This window comes from Bubalus bubalis, chromosome 14, assembly GCF_019923935.1.
Source record: "Bubalus bubalis isolate 160015118507 breed Murrah chromosome 14, NDDB_SH_1, whole genome shotgun sequence".
Taxonomy (NCBI): Eukaryota; Metazoa; Chordata; class Mammalia; order Artiodactyla; family Bovidae; genus Bubalus; species Bubalus bubalis.
The window spans coordinates 22,989,477-23,009,442 of NC_059170.1; the positions used below are offsets into that span (position 1 = coordinate 22,989,477).

Consider the following 19,966-nt stretch of genomic DNA (forward strand, 5'->3'; position numbering starts at 1 on the left):
GAAAAGGACATCTCTTTTGGATGTTAGTTCTAAAAGGTCTTGTACGTCTTCATAGAACTGTTCAACTTCAGCGTCTTCAGTGTTACTGGTTGGGGCATAGGCTTGGATCACCATGATATTGAATGTTTTGCCTTGGAAACGAACAGAGATCATTCTGTCATTTTTGAGATTGCATCCAAGTACTGCATTTCAGACTCTTTTGTTGACCATGATGGCTACTTCATTTCTTCTAAGGGATTCCTGCCCGCAGTAGTAGGTCATCTGAGTTAAATTCACCCATTCCAGTCCATTTTAGTTTGCTGATTCCTAGAATGTCAACGTTCACTCTTTTCATCTCCTGTTTGACCACTTCCAATTTGCCTTGATTCATGGACCTAACATTCCAGGTTCTATGCAATATTGCTCTTTACAGCACTGGTCATTGCTTCTATCACCAGTCACATCCACAACTGGGTATTGTTTTTGCTTTCGCTCCATCCCTTCATTATTTCTGGAGTTATTTCTCCACTGATCTCCTGTAGCATATTGGGCACCTACTGGGGAGTTCCTCTTTGAGTATCCTATCATTTTGCCTTTTCATACTGTTCATGGGGTTCTCAAGGCAAGAATACTGAAGTGGCAAGAATAATGAAGAAAGTTTCATTAGTGGCCCAGTTAAAAGGTGGAGAGTTAACCGCCGAGAGGCAGCGTCCGGCTGGCTAAGGGTGGGTTCCTGAGGCCGCCCGACCTGCATTTAAATCCGGCTGCTTGGCCTCGGGCAGATCAGAAACAGAGCCTCGGTTTCTTCCGCCAAAGGAGTAAGGACTGGCATGCCCACCAGTACTGGGGCTGCTGACCTGAGCAAGGGCGGTCTCCGCGCCGCGCCCCGCCCTCCCGGCCCAGTCCCCGCCCCTCATGGCCCCGCCCCTCCCACGGCGCTGCGGGCTGGACCCAGCCGGTGAGTGAGGGTCATAGAGTCCGGGTCTGGCCGGGGGTGGCGAGGGAACGCCCCGGACGGCGGGACAAGAACGCCCTGGATTCCCATGACCCAGGGCGGGGGCCCCCGCCGGGTGGTCGGGCGGGTGTGGCGGGGAGACCCGGATCCGGCGACAATCTTCCGCCCCACTTCCGGAGCCGCCACTTTCACTTTCTTTTCCGCTGAAACTGCTGCCCTCCTTCTCATGACTGACAGAGGCCGCCGCGGGCGGGAGGGAGTTGGGCTGAAATCCCGCACCCCGGAGGGCGCTCCAGCTCCCAGAGGGAGAAGGGCTCCGGCCCAGCTCCCGGGCTGTGCGGCGCCCCTCCTCCCTTCCCCGCAGCCAGGCCTGTCCAGTTTTCTCTGTAGTACAGAGCCGGCTCGGCTTGGCGCTCCCTCTCACCTCCCACCCGTTCCTCCTCCCAGGCCCCATCCCCGGTCCTCGGGTAATGTGATGCTACCCGATTGCCACCCGGGACCCTAAGGCACCAAGAAGGCTCGGGCCACGCCAGAGGCCACCGGCGGGGCTGAGTTTCCCGTGGTCTGCCCGTCCTCTAGCAGGTGACTGGGAGATAGCATTTCCCCGGAGCTGCAGCCCGCCCCCCTCCGCGGGGGGATGGGCACAACCACGCCAGATGGACGAGAAGATCAAGAAAGGTGGGCACAGCCTGGGGGCGGCTAAGAAGCTTCGGGTGGGAGGTGGGCCTTGCCAGAACGCCGCCTCTCCTCCCCGAAGGGCCTGGGAGAGGTCTATTCACCTGTCCTTCTGCCTACTTGCCCCTCAGATTCTTCCCTTGCAGGCAGGTTGCTCCCAAGGGCATCTTGCCATTCTTTTATTTGATGTCCCTAAGACCTCCCATGGGCCAGCTCTGCTGAGAAGAGGGTGGGGAGCTCCCAGAGGGCAAGAGACCACCCATGCTAGTGGGGGACCAGACCTCAATTGACCTGAATACCAGGGTCTTTGCCTTCCACCTCGCGCCTTCCACTCAGGTTGGAGAATTAAGTTAGGGCATGTCACCAACCTGCTCACATACCCCTGTGTTTGTTCTTAGAACAGAAGCCTAGAGCAGTTGGGTAGCCTGCATGCCTGCTGACTTTGCTCACTTCTGCTTTTGCTCATCTCTGCCTTCCCGCATCTGCCCCCTTGCTCATTCTGCTAGAGCTTCATTAGCTTCTCTGTTCTAACCCAACCATTTCTTGACCAAGGCCTTTCATTTTCTCTCCACTTGGAACACTTTTCCCCAACCACGTCTTGACATTGTCCAACACCTCCTGCTTCAGGTCTTAGCTTCAATGTCACTTCCTCTTCTCTTTCCTGATCTCCTTATCCTATTCATTTCCTTGCCAGCATGGATCACAGTCTGAATCTTTTTTTTTTGTTAAACTTGTTAGTTGTCTTCTTACTCGGTTGGGAAGTCCATGAGAAGAGGGCCTCTGTTTATCTTATTCACTGCTGAAGCCCAGTTTCTGTGACAGTCATTGGCACACAGTAAGAGGTCAATCCTAAAGGAAATCGACCCTGAATATTCATTGGAAGGACTGAAGCTGAAGCTCTGATACTTTGGTCACCTGATGCAAAGAACCAATTCATTGGAAAAGACCCTGATCCTAGGAAAGATTGAGGGCAGAAGGAGAAGGGGGCAACAGAGGATGAGATGGTTGGATGGTATCAACGGATATGAGTTTGAGCAAACTCCGGGAGATAGGCAAGGACAGGGGAGCCTGGTGTGCTGCAGTCCATGGGGGGTCACAAAGAGCTGGATACAACTTAGTGACTGAACAGCAAGAGCTCAATAAATGTTTGTTGGATAAACAAGTTCAAGTATGGGGGACCTGGGAATATGAAGGGAAAACAGAACCAAATGAGCAGGGGTGGGGAGTGTCAGAGAATGCCTCTCAGAGAAAAGGGGCTTTTAAGCTGGGTGCTGAAGGATGTGTAGGAGTTTACCAAGAAGACAGAGAGGAAGCAGCATGTATAAAGAATCACCTCCTTCCTCACCCATAAAGAAAAATAAACCCTGTGCTAACCTGCTTCCACTGTGGATTTCAGCTGAGGAGGTGGCCCAGAGACTCACCCGAGCAGTGGCTGGTGGGGATGAACAGGTGGCTATGCAGTGTGCCATCTGGCTGGCAGAGCAACGGGTGCCCCTGAATGTGCAACTGAAGCCTGAGGTCTCTCCGACACAGGACATAAGGTGAGGAGTGCGTGGCTGACCAGGAAGCCCAGGGTTCAGAGCTTCCTGAACCCCAGTGGGCTGCAATATAGTGTTGGCCTGTAAAATAGTTAGAGCTTCCCTGGTGGCTCAGTCGGTAAAGAATCCGCCTGCAATGCGGGAGACCTGGGTTCGATCCCTGGGTTGGAAAGATCCCCTGGAGGAGGGCATGGCAACCCACTCCAGTATTCTTGCCTGGAGAATCCCTGTGGACAGAGGAACCTGGCGGGCTGCAGTCCATGGAGTCACAAAGAGTCAGACATGACTGAACAACTGAGCACATAGAACAGTTAAGTTATTCCTAATGGCAGATTCTGGGGTCAAGAGCCCAAGCTTCAAACCCCAGCTCTGTCACAAATCAGCTCTGCGATCTAAGGGAGGTCATTTCACCTCTCAGAGTTTTGTTTTTTTTTTTTTTAATTTAAAAAATGGAGTGGTAGTAGTAGAGCTGTTAATAGGGTCGATGCTGCTACTGCTTGCTGCTAAGTCGCTTCAGTCGTGTCTGACTCTGTGTGACCCCATAGACGGCAGCCCACCAGGCTCCCCCGTCCCTGGGATTCTCCAGGCAAGAACACTGGAGTGGGTTGCCATTTCTTTCTCCAGTGCATGAAAGTGAAAAGTGAAAGTGAAGTCGCTCAGTCGTGTCCGACTGCTAGCGACCCCATGGACTGCAAGCCACCATGCTCCTCCATCCATGGGATTTTCCAGGCAAGAGTACTGGAATGGGGTGCCATCACCTTCTCAGGAGGTATATTAGAATGATAGGTCTCGTAGAACAGAGAAAACATATTAACAGTGGCATAAACGACTTTGATGGTAGGCACTCCAGATGTGGAAGCTCTGCTCTCTGTAGTTCTCAGCGCTCCTGCTTCTTTTGTCTTATTATGTCACTCATGACCTCCTTTCTCAGGTTCACCTTATGATCCAAAATGGCTCTTCCCATTCCAGCCATTGCATCACCATTCTTGTCAATAGGAAGGAAGAAGGGCACACCCTCCCACTCTTAAGAACACAGCTCACAAAATTGCACACTCTTCTTCCACTTAAGTCGCATGGCCAGAACTTTCTCGCACAGCCACACTCAGCTTGAAGGGAGGCTGTCTGCCCCAGGAGACTTAAACTTGATGCTGAAATGCTCAGCACAGTGCCTGGCACATATTAAACACTCAAATGTTTTTTTCCTGCTGTGCAGTAAGACACTTTTGCAGTTTCTAATTTTCAATATTGGATCGCATTTGATTTTTTATTGAGATATAATTGACAGACCCTATTCAGCAATTTAAAGTGCATAGTTCGAGGCTTTTAGTGTATTCACAGTTGTGTAACCATCACCATAACCAATTACAGAAACTTTTCATCATCCCATTAAGAAACCCCATACCCATTAATAGACACTCCCTATCTCCCGAGTTTTCTTGCCTCAACCCCTCAACCTTAGGCAACAACTAATTCACTTTCTATCTCTAGAAATTTGCCTACTCTGGGAATTTCATATAAATCAAATGGAATTATACACTATGTGGCCTTTTGTGTCTGGGCTTCTGTCACTTAGCAGCATGTTTTCTAGATTCATCCATGTTGTAGCATGTATCAAAACTTCATTCCTTTTTATGACTGAATAATAATCTATTGTCTGGTTATACCATATTTTCTTTATTAATCAGTCGATGGACATTTGGGTTGTTCCCACTTTTTTGGCTAACATACACAATGCTGCTATGAACATTTGTGTCCAAGTTTTTATATGGACATAATTTTTCCCCCAGTTTTATTGAGATATCATTGACATACAAAATAGAGTTAGTTGACGGTATTGTGACTTACAATAAGAAATGTATATTCTTCCTGTTCTTGGCACTGAGCTCCTAAAACCCATGGAATTTCTTAAGTGATTAGAATAATAAAGGTGCATTTTGTTATGTTAGTGAGGTGACTCTTGGACTGCCCCTAAATTGCCTAAGGTTGGAGGCTGGTCATAAGAGGAGCCAGCCCTGTGGTTAGAGACATTGAACTTTAAGTCTCATCACCCTGATCTCCGGGGAGGGGAAGAGGGCTGAAGGTTGAATCATCAGTAGCCCATGGATTAATCAGTCATGCCTATGTAATGAGGCCTCCATAAACGCTCAAAAAGACAGGGTTTGGATTTTGGAGAGAATGATGCCCCTTCTCACATACCTTGCTCCATACATCTCTTCCATTTGGCTATTATATCCTTTCATAATATAGTAAGTAAATATTTCTCTGAGTTCTGTGAGCTGTTCTAGCAAAATAGTCAACCCATGGAGGAGGTTGTTGGAATCCCTAATCTATATCCAGTCAGTCAGAGAACAGGTGACAACTTAGGGTTTTGATTGGTATGTGAAGTGGTGGGAACAGCCTGGTAGGACTGAGCCCACAACCTGTGGAAGCTGACGCTGTCTCTGGGTAGAGAGGGCCAGAATCAAGTTGAATTGTAGGATGCCCTGCTGGTGTCTGAAAATTGCTTGGTGTTGTGTGGGAAGCCTTCGCTGTCTTTCCTCTTCCATGTGTTGGAAATTGAGCCTCAGAACCATTTTAGATGTATGATGTACGCTTTAATATATGTATATATTGCACAATGATTACCACAGTAAGTTTAGTTAACATCCATTGCCTGACATAGTAACAAATTATTTTTTCTTGTGACAACTTTTAAGACTTACTCTCTGAGCAGTTCTCAAATATACGATATTGTTAGCCATGTTGTACATCTCTTCTCCAGATATATATAGTCTGATGATATAGTCACCATGTTGTACATCTCTTCTCCAGAACTTACTTATCTTAAAACAGGAAGTTTGTAGCTTTTGATCACCTTCACCCCCACAACTCCCCGATCAGTCTGTTCTGTTTCTCTGACATTGATTTTTTTAAATTCCATATATAAGTGGTATAATACAGAATTTGTCTTTCTCTGTCTGATTTATTTCACTTAGCACAATGTCCATGTTGTTGCAGATGCCAGAATTTCCTTCTTTTTATGGCTGAATAATATTTCATTGTGTATATATATATGGAAACAACCTAAGTAACCACGAAGGAATAAAGAGACCGTGGCGTGTATGTACACAATGGACACCTATTTTCATTTCCCGTTCTATGGGTTGTCTTTTCACCGTATTGATAGAGTCCTTTGAAGCACACGTTTTCAATTTTGATGAAATACTGTTTATCTGTTTTCTCTGTTTGTGATTTGATGTCATCTAAGAAACCACTGCCTCATCCATGGTCATAAAGGTATGCCTTTATTTTTAAAGAGTCTTATAGTTTTAGCTCTTATATTTACATCTTTGATCCCTTTTGAGTTAAGTTTTGTTACGGTGAGAGGCAGAGATCCAACTTCATTCTTGTGCTTGTGAATATCTAGTTGTCACAGCACTGTTTGTTAAAAATAAAAAGACTGTTTTGTCCCTGTTTAATATCTTGGCACCTTTGTTGAAAATTATTTGACCATAAGTCTGAAGTTTATTTCTGAAACCTAATTTCTAGTCTGTTGCTCTATATGTCTGTCCTTATACCAGTAAGACAGTTTTGATTATTATAGCTTTGTAGTAAGTTTTTAAAACAGAAGCATAAGTACTCCAACTTTGTTCTTCTCTTTCAAGATTTTTTTTGGCTATTCTGGGTCCCTTGAATCTCCAGATGAATCTTAGGGTTAGTGTGCCAGTTTCTGCAAAAAAAATGTGAGCTGGAATTTTGACAGGGATTGCATTTGCATCTGTTGATCAATTGGCCATTTGATTTCAAATAAAATACTTGTATATCCATTTCTTGATATATCCACTTAAGATGGTATCTGTGTACACTCCTTGTTATGAAAAATGAGGAATTTAACACACTCATCTCACTGATCCCTTTTCCTAACTTCCTGGGTTTTGTTAGTACTGTAGTAGAAGTGCTCCCAGTTGACCTCCACTTTATTCCCCCAATTAAATGACATCGTAGTTGCTGCTGTAAAACATACCACCGCACACAGCTTGTTTATATCAGTTGTACTTGTTATTTCCGTAGCATAATTTAATAGCTGTTATATCAAGCAATAAAACACGAATGCCAAAAGAGAATTTTGTTTATGAAAACTTAAATTGATTGCTTTAGAAAGACAAAATAGAGATGAGGCACACACAAAAAAAAGCCGTTCATTTTAGCTGTTCATTTTAGGAATTGTAAAAAAAAAAAACAATATGGTAAAAATCCAAAAGGGCTCTCTGTACTCAGATGCTTTGAGAGTCTTAAGTTCTTGCTCCACTTTAAAGAAGCTGATACTAGAGATCGGAAACCATGTATAATGGGTATGGAAAGTGAAGTCGGAAAGTGAAGTCGCTCAGTCGTGTCCGACTCTTTGCAACCCCATGGACTGTAGCCTACCAGGCTCCTCTGTCACGGGATTTTCCAGGCAATAGTACTGGAGTGGATAGCCATTTCCTTCTCCAGCGGATCTTCCCGACCCAGGGATGGAACCCAGGTCTCCCGCATTGTAGACAGACGCTTTACCGTCTGAGCCACCAGGGAATAGTTCATACAAAAAGAAAAGAAAAAAATCATGGGAAACTCCATAGCAGATTTGTACTAAATGAAAAACAAAACCAGTGGCCTTTTTTACCTAGAGATTGGCCATTGAATGTGCATGTGTATCTTGTAAGCTAAAATTAAGTGTTAGAGTCTGCAACTGTATCTGCATTTCTCTGCTGTAATGAACTTTCTGACTGATCACTGCTGACCTGGTGACAGCAGAAATGAGGGCTCCAACTGTGCTTCTCTGTTACTGGTGTTAAGGTTATAGCTTTTATTTTATTTTTTAAATTTTATTTATTTTTTGAGTCTTAGTTGTAGGATCTTTGATCTTCATTGTGGCGTGCAGAATTTTTTTTTTAGTTGTGGCATATGAACTCTTAGTTGTGGCACGTGGGGTCTAATTCCCTGACCAGGGATCGAACCTGGGCCCTCTGCACTGGGAGCTCAGAGCCTTAGCCACTGGACCACCAGGGAAGTCTTGGTTATAGCTTTTAGATTTTCTTTTCTAAGTAAAATTAAGGCTTCTATGCTTTGCCTCTAGGTTGATACTAAAAATGTAAACCCAGTAAAATAGCATTTATAGTATTTTGATTATGGAAATATTACTCAGTGTAAAATAAGTAGTGCAGTTGACACTGTATCTCATGTTTCAAAACCCCTGCTGCTTGAAGGAGAATGACTTGAAGGTTAAGATCTTTAAATTTCCTTTCCTTCTTTAAATTCCCTTTTAGTTTTCTATTCTGCATCAGACTCAGCTATTCTTGTTTCTTGTATTCAAAGACTTTTCATGTGGAGAAGTGGATGGTAAACGTTTGTTGTCTTTACGTGTCTAAAACTTGCTCATTTCATTGATAGTCGGCTAGATGTTGAAAATCTTTATCCTGAGAAATTTTGAGGGTATTTTCTGGAGTATTTTAAAGCAAGTCTCGGATTTTAGCTCATTCATAGGTAACTTGATATGTCTTTAAAACTAATGATTTGAAAAATAACCTCAATACCATTATTACACCTGAAACATTAACAACTCCTTAAAATCCTCTAATACTCTATTTGTATTAAACTTTCCTTGCTTATCTCACTAGTATTTTTTATAGTTGGTTTGTTCTAATCAGGAGCCAAACGAGAATTGACACATAGCATTTCTTAATGTTGTCTGAGTCTCTTTAACCACTTTCTCTATTTTTAGTGCCATTAATTTTTTAGAAATCTGGTTTTTGATCTCCAGAATTCTCCCACATTCTGAGTTTACGAATTGTCTCCTTGGAATGTCATTTGGTATCTCTCATTTTCCTTGTGAACCTGTAGATGGATCTGAAGTTTAGATGAGTCACGAGTTACTGTTAGATTCCCAGCAACTCTTCTTCATTTTCTGATTGTTTCTTACTGTTCTTGCTTTAAGGATGCAGCGTTTTCCCAAGTTGCTCTGGAGGTTCTAAGTGGGCTTTTTTCTGTGTCCCAAAATCAGTTCTGTTTTTTCGTCTCAGCCATCCATTTTCGTGCCATTGGTCTTCCCAAAAAGTTTTCACATCTTTTAGAAGATTGGTGTTTAAAACCACTTTCTCCGAAATACTCCAGTTTGGATTTAAATCCTGCCTCTAACAGTTATTGTTTACTCAGCAGAGTCACTATAACCTTTCTGTGCCTCCTGTTTTTATCTGTAAAATAGGGGAGATGACAGTACGTGTCTCATGTGTTCATTGAGAGAACTGAGTTAATACATATTAAGTGCTTTAAAGAGTCTTAGCATACAGTTAATAATAGCTGCTGTGGTTTGGTTAAGGAGCCAATAATAGCCAGTAATACAAGAGACTGAAGGAGGCAGCGCATTAAGGCCCTGATGCCATGGTGAGTTTGGATTTTATTCTGAGAGCCTTGTGGAGCCATTGCAGGGCCTAAGCAGTGAGTTCTGATCCAGGAGGAAGCACAGGGGAGTGGGAATCCAGGAGCTAGCTGGTGGTTGAGGTTGGACTTTCACCCAGAGCCCTTGCCCTCCCCGCAGGCTGTGGGTGCGTGTGGAGGATGCACAGATGCACACGGTCACTGTCTGGCTCCTGGTGCGGCCTGACATGACCGTGGCCTCCCTCAAGGACATGGTGAGTGAGGGGGTGAGAGGGAGGGCCGAGGTTCCCCTTTTGCCCCTGCCTATCTCTGCTCTGCTCCTCCCTCCCCACGCCTCCTGTCCATCCTCCCTGACAGGTGTTCCTAGACTATGGCTTCCCGCCAACCCTGCAGCAGTGGGTGATCGGGCAGCGGCTGGCCCGGGACCAGGAGACTCTGCACTCCCACGGCGTGAGGCGGGACGGAGACAGCGCCTACCTCTATCTGCTGTCTGCCTGCAACACCTCACTCAACCCTCAGGAGCTGCAGCGGGAGAGGCAGTTGCGGATGCTGGAAGGTAAGGCTCTGCTTCCTGGTGATGTGGACTCACCTGTGGTCATAGGGCAGGAGGGAGCGAGGCGCAGAGCCCAGGGGCTTTCCATCAGGGACTTGCCTGAAGGACCTTATCCATAGTGGGGAAGAGAGGACAAAGGACACCCCAGGAGGGAGCCATCTGGGGAACCCTTTAGAGAACAGCCAGTCTGGGGGAGAAGGGCTGAGTTCAGTCCCCACCCTGGCATTTATCAACTCCTTGACCTCAGGCAAGTTCCTTCCTATCTCTCCTCCTCAGTTTTCTAAATCTGTAAATTGGATGTAATAACTAGCTTTTAAATTTTTTACTTCTTATTCCAAAATATTTCAGACCTACAGAAAAGTTGCAAAATTGTACAAAGAATTGTGTAAGGAATTCCCATGTACCTTACATGTGGATTCCCAAATACTAATATTTTGACTGTATTTGGTTTATCATTGTCTCCATGTAAAATTATTTATTTATGCATAAATAATTTTTGGAGATGTTTTGAGAGTAGGTTGCAGACACGATGTCCCTTTTCCCTAAATAGTTCAGTTTGTATTTCCTTAAAAGAAAAAAAAAGGTCATTTTCTTACATTTATTGTACAGTTAGCAAATTTAGGAAATTAACTTTGATACAGTACCACTACCTAATGTGCAGATCTTGCTCAAATTTTACCAGTTGTCTCACTCATGTCCTTTATAGTGAAAGACCTGGCTCTTGGCCTTGGTGTTTCTCAGTCTTTTTCAGTCTTTGATCTCTGGTCTTCCCTTGACTCTCCAGGCCAGTTTTGGTTTTAGCTTTTCTGTCCTATGTACCCTCGGGAATGGATTCAGATTCAGTATTTTGGCAGGGCCACTTCAGAAGTGTTGTTTGTCCCTCTTGGTGCACTTGTGTGGACACTTAGGCACACAGGAGATCTGTTTTCAAGCAGGATTCTTAAGCCGGGTGGACCTAGGAGCAGTGGTGGGTAGAAGGAGAGACTGTGACCCTGTGAGAGCCAGGACACTCAGCCATGGCTGGGCCCACCTGGCAAGATGGAGCTGGAAACTGCTTCCAGCAGAGGGAGAGGATAGAAGGGGGGTTTCCTGGCTGGCTCAGGGTGTGGATGATATTGGCTACATGGATCCACCACCCTTTGAACCCTTTTCCCCAGATCTGGGCTTCAAGGACCTCACGCTGCAGCCACGGGGCCCCCTGGACCCAGTTCCCCCAAAGCCTGGGGCCGCTCAAGAGCCGGGTCGGGGGCAGCCTGATGCAGCACCAGAGCCCCCGCCGGTAAGCTGCCCCAAGTGCGCCCCTGTGCCCTGCCCCCTGCTCCCCCCCCCCCATTTAGTCTCCCTGCCATCACTGCCCCTCTACCCCCAGGTGGGCTGGACGTGCCCTGGCTGCACCTTCATCAACAAGCCCACTAGGCCTGGCTGCGAGATGTGCTGCCGGGCGCGGCCCGAGGCCTACCAGGTACCCGCCTCTTACCAGCCAGACGAGGAGGAGCGAGCGCGCCTGGCCGGTGAGGAGGAGGCGCTGCGCCAGTACCAGCAGGTGGGCGCCGAAGTCCCCGGAAAGACACCTGCAGCCTGGACAGGGGAGGCATAGGCCAGAAAGGGAGACACATCCACATTGCTCCTGCCCCCCGTTGCTGCCCCCTTGTGGTCACACCGGTGGTGGTGACCCTACACTTGACTGTGAGGCCTCTCCCTGAGGTCATTCATACTACCTCTGAGACCCTACTCCCCGGCTGTGACGCACATCCAGGCTTATTTGTGCTCCCCCTTCCCCGTTCCCGTGAGCTATGGCGCCACCCCTGCCTTTGACTTACTTTCCCATCGTGCACTCAAGGGTACCTGGCTCTGACCCCAGCATCCTAGACAAGACCCAGACCACGCCCCTGCTTCATCCAGCTGTGACCTGGGTCTTGCTCCATTAGCCCTGACCTCATCCTGAATCCTACTATTCCTGACCCCACTCCCCACCCCTTCCTTCCTGGCTGTAGCCCTCCTAGACTTCCTGAGAGCCTGGACCCAGCTCCTTGCTGCCCACTTGGAGGCTGACCCGCTCCCTGTTCTGCCCCATCCCACTGTCCCCCATCCCACTGTTACACACTCACAGATTACGTAGATACATAACCCTGAGCGGTTTCCCATTCTGATCCAATGTCCCCGTCCTGCCCTTGGACCCAGTGCTGGCCATGACCTCATTGCTGGTCCCATCTACAACCCTGGCCCATACCCCGGCTTCTCTCCCTCCAGACTTGCTCTGCTCCCTCGCTTTATCACCACCCCCCAACCCCCTGCCTTTCCCCCTGGAGCTACCCCTGGAGCCGTGTTTCTTGGCAGAGATGGGAGTCCTGCTACCCCTGACTCCTCGCTCAGACCCGGGCCCCATCTCCCCCTGACTTGACCCTAGGTTGTAGCCTTAAACAGCCCCTGCCTGGCCCACCTCCTGCCCCACCCCGTGTTTGGTCGCCTGGCTCCTGGTCGTACCCTTGTCATCTCCGCCGCTTGCCCACTGCCTGCCCCATACCCAGCCCCACCCTAACCCCAGGATCCTTCCATGAGCCCCCCTTTGCCTCCCGTTAGGTGGTCTGACCCATCCTACCCCCTCCCCCCACAACCCTGACCCGGTCCTGCCCCCTTCCTGGTCTGCCCGCCCCTGAGACCCTGACCCGCCCCGCGGCCCCACCCCCATGTGCCCAGCGGAAGCAGCAGCAGCAGGAAGGCAACTACCGGAAGCATGTGCAGCTGGATCAGCGGAGCCTGGTTCTGAACACCGAGCCCGCCGAGTGCCCCGTGTGCTACTTGGTCCTGGCGCCTGGCGAGGCCGTGGTGCTGCGCGAGTGTCTGCACACCTTCTGCAGGTGCGGCCCCACCCCCGACCCTGGCGATATAGTACCCCGGGCTGGAAGGGGGTGGGGCCCAGGACTCAGCTGTTTGGGCATCCTCACAAACTTGGGAGGTAGGCACCATTTCCTCATCTTGCAGAGGAGGGATGTGAGGTACAGAGAGGCTGCACAGCTCAGACATTCTGGCGCCAGAGCCTGCACCTTTCCGCACCACCGCTGGGCCCATGCAAGGGCAGTGAGTCCCTTGCCTGACAGCCTGGGCCAGCCCGGCCCTGCCGCTTGCTGGTGGACAGTCTGCCCTCTGAGGCTCTCCTCCTGGCCCTGAATGTGGAGAGCATGTCCTCCTTCACAGCACACATTTGATGAGCTGCTTTGGGTGCCAGGGACTGTGGACTAGGCCTGGGAATCCCCAAATGCCCACAGAAGCTCAGTTTCTGCGTCCTGCAGCTTGCCTTCCCATGGTCAGGCTGATGTTAACCAGATAATCCTGATACAATTGTAAATTGCGTCATAAGTGTCAGTGGCTTTTGATAAGCAATGGAGGCCCTGCCCTAGAGCAGGTCAGGGAAACCCCTAGGCAAGCTATGTTTGAGCAGACCAGGGGATCCATCATGGGTACATGCCCGGCCTGCCTGCAGCAGTAAGGGGTCAGTGTGTCTGGAGCGGGTAAGGCATAGGGACAGAGAGGTATTAGAGAGGGTGAGTCACCAGGGCTCTCAGGTTTGCTCTGGGTGGGGTCGGATGGGAGGTTATGAGGAAGGACATGGCCGATCCAGGAAATCCAGTGAAGAGGCTTCTACAGTTCTTAGGTGAGGGGTGAGGCAACCTTGGCTGGAGCAATATGGTTAGCAGTGAGGTGGACAGACAAGGTGGATTGATGGGAGGCACCAGAAGCAAGGAAGAAACTGGGGAGGAGCCAGCCCGAGGTCAGGCCTCACCATGCGAGGGCCGGAGTCCTCAGGGGTGGGGTTCAGATGACCCCTAACCCCCACCCCTACCCACTCCTCACCCCTCCCCCAGGGAGTGTCTGCAGGGCACCATCCGCAACAGCCAGGAGGCCGAGGTGTCCTGCCCCTTCATCGACAACAACTACTCATGCTCGGGCAAGCTGCTGGAGAGGGAGATCCGAGCGGTAAGGCCTGGGGGAGGGGCACCCCCCTGCCCCCCCACCTCCATCCCAGGGAACTGGGCCGGGAGAATGGGTTTGAGAGTCTCAGTCTTGGGTTCCGGACATTTGTCAAGAGCCTTCTCTGTGTGGGATGCTGGCGGCCCAAGTAGTGGGCAGGATAGAAATTGGGGGAAATAGCTAGTAAAGAAATCACCCTTGTGAGGAAAAGACAGCAGAGAAGTTAACAACAGTGGGGAGAGGACTTCTGGGGCCAGATGGCCCGAGTGACCTCAAGGGCAGATACACAGCCCCTCAGTGCTTCGGTTTGCTCACCTTGAAGTGATAGCAAAAGTGTTCGTGGCTCAGTTGTGTCCGACTCTTTGTGACCCCGTGGGCTGTAGTCCGCCAGGCTCCTCTGTCCATGGCATTCCTTTTGGCCACACCTCACAGTTCCCAACCAGGGATCAAACCCTCACCCCCTCCATTGGCAGCACATTCTTAACCACTGGACCTCCAGGGAAGGCACTAACCTGTTCTTTGGATAGAGTTTGTAAACACTGCTGTGTTGGACTTCATGTGTTGGGGGCTTCCTGAAGGTGGCCAGGAGGGCATGCACCAAGGTTTCTGAGTCTCGGGCACCAAGGTTGTGGTCTGCTGGCAGCTCCTGAGCCCTGAGGAATACCAGCGGTTTCTGGACCTGGGCATCTCCATTGCGGAAAACCGCAGTGCCTTCAGCTACCACTGCAAGACCCCGGACTGCAAGGGATGGTGCTTCTTTGAGGATGATGTCAATGAGTTCCCCTGCCCCGTGTGCTTCCATGTCAACTGCCTGCTTTGCAAGGTGGGGACAGGGACCCACCCTGCCCAGTCACTCTGATCCTGTTAGGAGCTCATTGCAAGTCCAAGCTTATTATAGGAATAAGAGAAGGGAGCCGGTATACTGACCCAGTTCCCATGGCTTAGAGCTGCGTGTCAGTGGCCAGGTGTAGCTTGAGTCCTGACCTGAGCCTAACTCTTAGATTGAGCCCTGAACCAGGACTGACCCTGGCCTAAGACTGAGCCCCAGTTCTGCCCTCTGACTAACCCTGAGCCTAGTTACAGACCAACCCCAGCCCTGGCCTCAGGCTGTCAACCTCTGTCCTGAATGAGCCCTGACCTCAAACCCAGACTGAGCCCTACCTGACCCTCACTTCAGGCCATCCCCATCATCATTCTCTTAACAGGTGACCACTATAGAGACTGGTCTTGAGCTGGTAGACAGGGCCGAGCCTGGTCACAGTCCAGTAAGCTCACTCTTAGAGCATTACATCAGCAACCAGGGCAGAACTCAGCTGGGGACAAGGGGCTGTGCCCTGGGGGAGAGGTGCTTTAGGGATTTCTGTGCCTATCAGGACTTAAATAGGTATATATGATTATTATCGTATGTGATGACCCTGGCTTCACCACCCTGGCCTCAGTGTCCTCTTCTATAAAATGGGTATGTAGTTTACAAAGGAAGGCTCTGTCACTGACACCATCTAGGCATTAAATGCTTGTGCGGATGCCTGCTCTGGCCCTAACTCTCTGGGAGCTTTCTCATCTCGAGCGCCTCATCCACTCCAGGCCGTCCATGAGCAGATGAACTGCAAGGAGTATCAAGATGACCTGGCCCTGCGAGCTCAGAATGATATGGCTGCCCGGCAGACGACGGAGATGCTGAGAGTAAGGCTGGGTCAGGGCTGAAGGCCGAGGATCTGAGTTTTGGGGAGCAATGGGGGCTTCTTAGCCAGGACTGTGGTTCATGCAGCCCTGGAGGCTCTGAGCTCCTGCTGGCATTTCTGCCGTCTAGAGACGGGACTCAGGACACGTGGTCAGGTGGCGGGCAGCAGGGAGTGTCAGGGTGAAGGGAGGCGACTGCAGACACAGGAGAGGAGGCTGCATTGCAGCTGGGCCTGGGTAGAGCAGCATGGGAGAGTAAATCTGAGACTCTGGAGGGTGGCCGATTTCTCTCTGCAGTGGGGCGTGGGCCAGGGAGCGGGCTGGCTCTGAGGTCAGCACCTTCTCTGCTCCAGACCATGCTGCAGCAGGGTGAGGCCATGCACTGCCCACAGTGCCAGATCGTGGTGCAGAAGAAGGATGGCTGCGACTGGATCCGGTGCACTGTCTGCCACACTGAGATCTGCTGGGTTACCAAGGGCCCCCGCTGGGGCCCCGGGGTGAGTGCCCTGACAGCAGAGGGCTCATGAGTACTGCGGGAGGGTACCCGAGAGTAGAGTTCGGACAAGTCAGCCCATGGGCCAAGTCTAACCCCAGCGCCTGCATTTGTGAAGTTCATGAACTAAGCAAGCTTTTTGCATTTTTTAAAATGGTTGAACATATCAATACCTACGGCTGATTCGTGTTGATGTTTGGCAGAAACCAACACAATACTGTAAAGCAGTTATCCTTCAATTAAAAATAAATTAATTTAAAAAAAAAAAAGAAAAAGAGGGAGGCTTGAAGCTAGAAAGCCTGGGTTCTAACTTTTCCCCAAACTGTGTGTCTATTCTTGATTAAATGAGAATAATAAAAGAGAAATACAATTTAAAAAATGGTTGAATGTATTAAAAGGAACATATTTTGTGACATGTAAAAATTATACGAAACCTGAATTTTAGTGTCCGTAAGTAAAGTTTTGTGGGAGCCCCGCACATTCGTTGGCATACTGTCTGTGGTTGCTTTTGCGTTGCAAGGACAGAGCCCGTCTGGCTGGCAAAGCCTCAGATAACTGTCTGACCTTTTACAGAAATATTTGCCCACCCCTGCCCTAGAGGGTGCATGTGGGAGTCTGAAGTGGAGGAGTGGGTCCCTGGCTCTGGCACACACTGACCGTGTGGTTATGCCATTACTCCCTTCTCTGAACCTGTTTCTTCTTCTGTAAAATGGAGATGATAGCAGAGCCCATCTCAGGCTTCTTGTCAGAATCAAATGGAAAACAGGCGAGAGCAGTGGTATCTGTCATCGTGAGGAGTGTTCCTGGAGTTGGGGCTGGTGTTGTTCATGTCCAGGCAGACAGTGAGACAGGTAGAGGTGGAAGGAGCGCTCCCTCCTGCCACCAGCGTGCTGACCCCCTCCAAATATGCAAAAATTCATCAGCTCCTTTGCGGCTCTGGGTCTCAGGTTGGGTAGATAGAGACCACATAATTGAGGGTGCTACGAGAGACCAGAAAGGCCTTGAGAGCTGCCTCCATCTGGTAGCTGAGGCTGTGAGGATCATTCTTAGCAGAATGTGCCCAGGCCAAGGCCCATGGTGGGCGAGTGCACTTCGTGGGTGTGATGGGGTGCCTGGGGCCGGGGAGGGCACTGCTCTCTTCTCTGTCCTGACCTTCTCTCTTCTCGCCTCTCATCTCCTAGGGCCCAGGAGACACCAGCGGGGGCTGCCGCTGCCGGGTGAATGGGATTCCGTGCCACCCCAGCTGTCAGAATTGCCACTAAGCTGAGGATGGTCTGGTCCCCCTGCTGACCCAGCCCCACATCTACAAGCTTCTGTGGGACAGGCCTGGTGCTTTGGCTCTGATTTCTTTGCGCTCGGCTGAGACAGGGGCCCTGAAGTGGCCAAGGCCTCTGAGCTGCGTGGATGGCCTTGTTTACTGTGGGCATTGCAAGGGCCCTGCCTGAGCTGGCCGTTGTCCATGGCTGCATCTGCCCCGGTGCCTTTGTCCTTCCCCTGGGGCTCACCACCCAGACCTTTCATCTCTCTGCGGCTCCCATCTGTCTGACCCAGCCTTAAATACAGCCCCAGCCAGAGGCCTTGCTGGATGGAGCCTCTGAGAGCCCTGGATGAGTCCATACATCCCTCATCCACCACACTCGTCTGCCGAGCACTCAGCCTGCGGCCTCTCCCATTGGCTTTCTGGGGGTGACGTTTCTCTGGCTTTGCTGTTGGAGGCCTGGGGGCCTCTTAGAATTGCTGCTAATTCTGCTTAGAGCCAGGAGGGAGAACGGGCATCCTGAAGCCCAGCCAGTTCAGCTTCTGCACTCCCTCTTCGCTGCCTGTGTACACTGATTAAAATGGTTTTCCAGGAAGGCCTGAGTGTGATGTCATGAGAGAGAGCAGAGGGGTCATGGGCTGGGACTCTGCACAGAGACAGGCAGGGGCCCAGGCTCTCTGGGAATTACAGTCAAAAGTTGATGTGTCGCCCCTGTCAGTGTAGAACGAGGCTGCGAACAGAGCACAGGGATCCTTGCTCCGGACTTGGCACCCCTGCACCCACTTGAGGGCAGCATGCTCTGGGTCAGCCTTGACCTGGACAGGCAGCTTGCACTGTGTTGAGAGCTGGTATCTGCAGCTGGTGTCTGCAGGTGTGTGTGGGCTTCAGGTGGGGAGGGAGGGGCTGGGGCAGCAGCTACAGGCTGGCAGGAAATTCTTGTGAATTTCTAGCCTCTCAGTGGGCATCCACTGTCAGGGAACAGAGATATTTCAGGAAGAGGTGAATGTGCCGCTGCTGCAGGGTGATGCTGTGAGCATTTTTAACATCTGAGATAAGATGGCATGTTATTGGTCCAGTGCTCTTTACTAGACCTATTCTGTGCTGGTCAGATGAATAAAATATGGTTCTGGGTGTTCATTCTGGAAGTTTTTACCTCCTACTCGGACCCCTCCTACTCCCCGCTGCCCCCAATGAAGGCCAGCATACTGTCTGAGCCAGGATGTGGACATCATTACAACAGGTGGAGGGCATCTTTGCGGCTCACAGTCTAGACTCCAGGCTCCAGGATTTTTGAAAGGGTTAGTCATGTCCAACTCTTTGGGCCCCCCATGGACTGTAGCCCTTTCTGTCCTCTGTCCATGGGATTCTCCAGGCAAGAATACTGGAGTGGGTTGTCATTTCCTCCTCCAGGAATCTTCCCAACCTAGGGATCAAACCCGGGTCTCCCATATTATAGGAATATTCTTTACTGAGCCACCAGGAGTTGGGGGATGTCATTTGGAGGGAGAGGGAGGGGAAGGGCTTATTCTAGACCCTAGAAAGGAACAGCCATTCTGTTCCTGGGTGCCAAGGCTTAAGAGAGTTGACCCCAGGCTCTGTGAGCAGAGAGGTGAGATAATGTGAGTGCTTTCCTGCTCTGCATCAGTTCATGAACCATGAAGGCTTTCCCTCCCTGGGAGTAAGAAGGAGTCAGGCAGAGCCATTGACCAGAGGAAACAGCAAGCTGAGCTGAGCTGGACCCCAGGAGAGCACGGGGCCCACCCAGACCAGAACCAAGTGCTTGCTCTCACCAGCTCCTCCAACCTCCCTCTCTTGCCAGGGCCTGTCTTGACCTTGGTGAACCGTAGAGACCTGTTGTGGAGCAAAGTAGACCACTCTCTTGGTGCACAGGTATGAACTACTAAGCCCCAGGCTATAACCAGTCTACCTAGTCTTGTTTTATAAACTTGAATTGGTTGCCAGTATTTTTAAATTGAAGATGCTACATTAAAATCTAGATGCCCAACTTCTCTTGAAAAACACTGAAGCTTGGTAATCTGGGTCCGCATCTCCACGTGGCAGGTCCAGATCACATGACGTTCCCGATCCAGCTCCACCGCGGTCCTTCACCCCTAGTGCTCGTCGCACCACACTTCCCAGGGCCCTCGCACCATTCTTTTGGCATTGAGTCCTAAGAAATGTTAGTGAAACATTTCTTTCCCTGTGGCTGTATCAAAAAGGTGATGACAAGAGGGAAGTGGGAACCGCATGGGACGCATCTTTCACTTGGCCCACTCCATCTGCACCAAGGCGGGCAGCGGGTTTATGTCTGCTGCAGCCAAGTGGGGGGGTCAGGAGGGCAAATGGGACGGTGCAGGGCTGTCCTGGGGTTCTAGCTTCCAGCACCATACATCACATGCCAGAGGGTGAAGAACCTAAGATGGGCAGGCTCACAAGTGCTCCCCACTGCTGTCAAATGGAGGCACCACCCTCT

The 19,966-nt window shown here is 50.1% G+C and overlaps 1 protein-coding gene across 3 annotated transcripts; it reads left to right on the forward strand.

Moving 5' to 3' along the window:
- Window positions 1-857: 857 nt before the first annotated feature.
- On the forward strand, window positions 858-18,088 carry RBCK1 (RANBP2-type and C3HC4-type zinc finger containing 1). 3 transcript variants are annotated; one of them, XM_044927773.2, is made up of 13 exons: window positions 858-937; window positions 1,382-1,612; window positions 3,006-3,150; window positions 9,701-9,794; window positions 9,898-10,096; window positions 11,251-11,372; window positions 11,463-11,636; window positions 12,791-12,951; window positions 13,957-14,068; window positions 14,706-14,885; window positions 15,566-15,745; window positions 16,096-16,239; window positions 17,417-18,088. In XM_044927773.2, exons 2-13 carry the CDS (start codon window positions 1,591-1,593, stop codon window positions 17,495-17,497), a joined length of 1,614 nt encoding a protein of 537 aa, XP_044783708.1. In that variant the 5' UTR covers window positions 858-937; window positions 1,382-1,590; the 3' UTR covers window positions 17,498-18,088. The 3 variants fall into 3 exon arrangements, with proteins under 3 accessions (XP_044783708.1, XP_044783709.1, XP_025119500.1); XM_025263715.3 differs by lacking the exon at window positions 858-937 and having other exon boundaries at window positions 962-1,612; window positions 15,647-15,745; XM_044927774.2 differs by lacking the exons at window positions 858-937; window positions 14,706-14,885 and having other exon boundaries at window positions 959-1,612; window positions 15,647-15,745.
- Window positions 18,089-19,966: the final 1,878 nt, after the last annotated feature.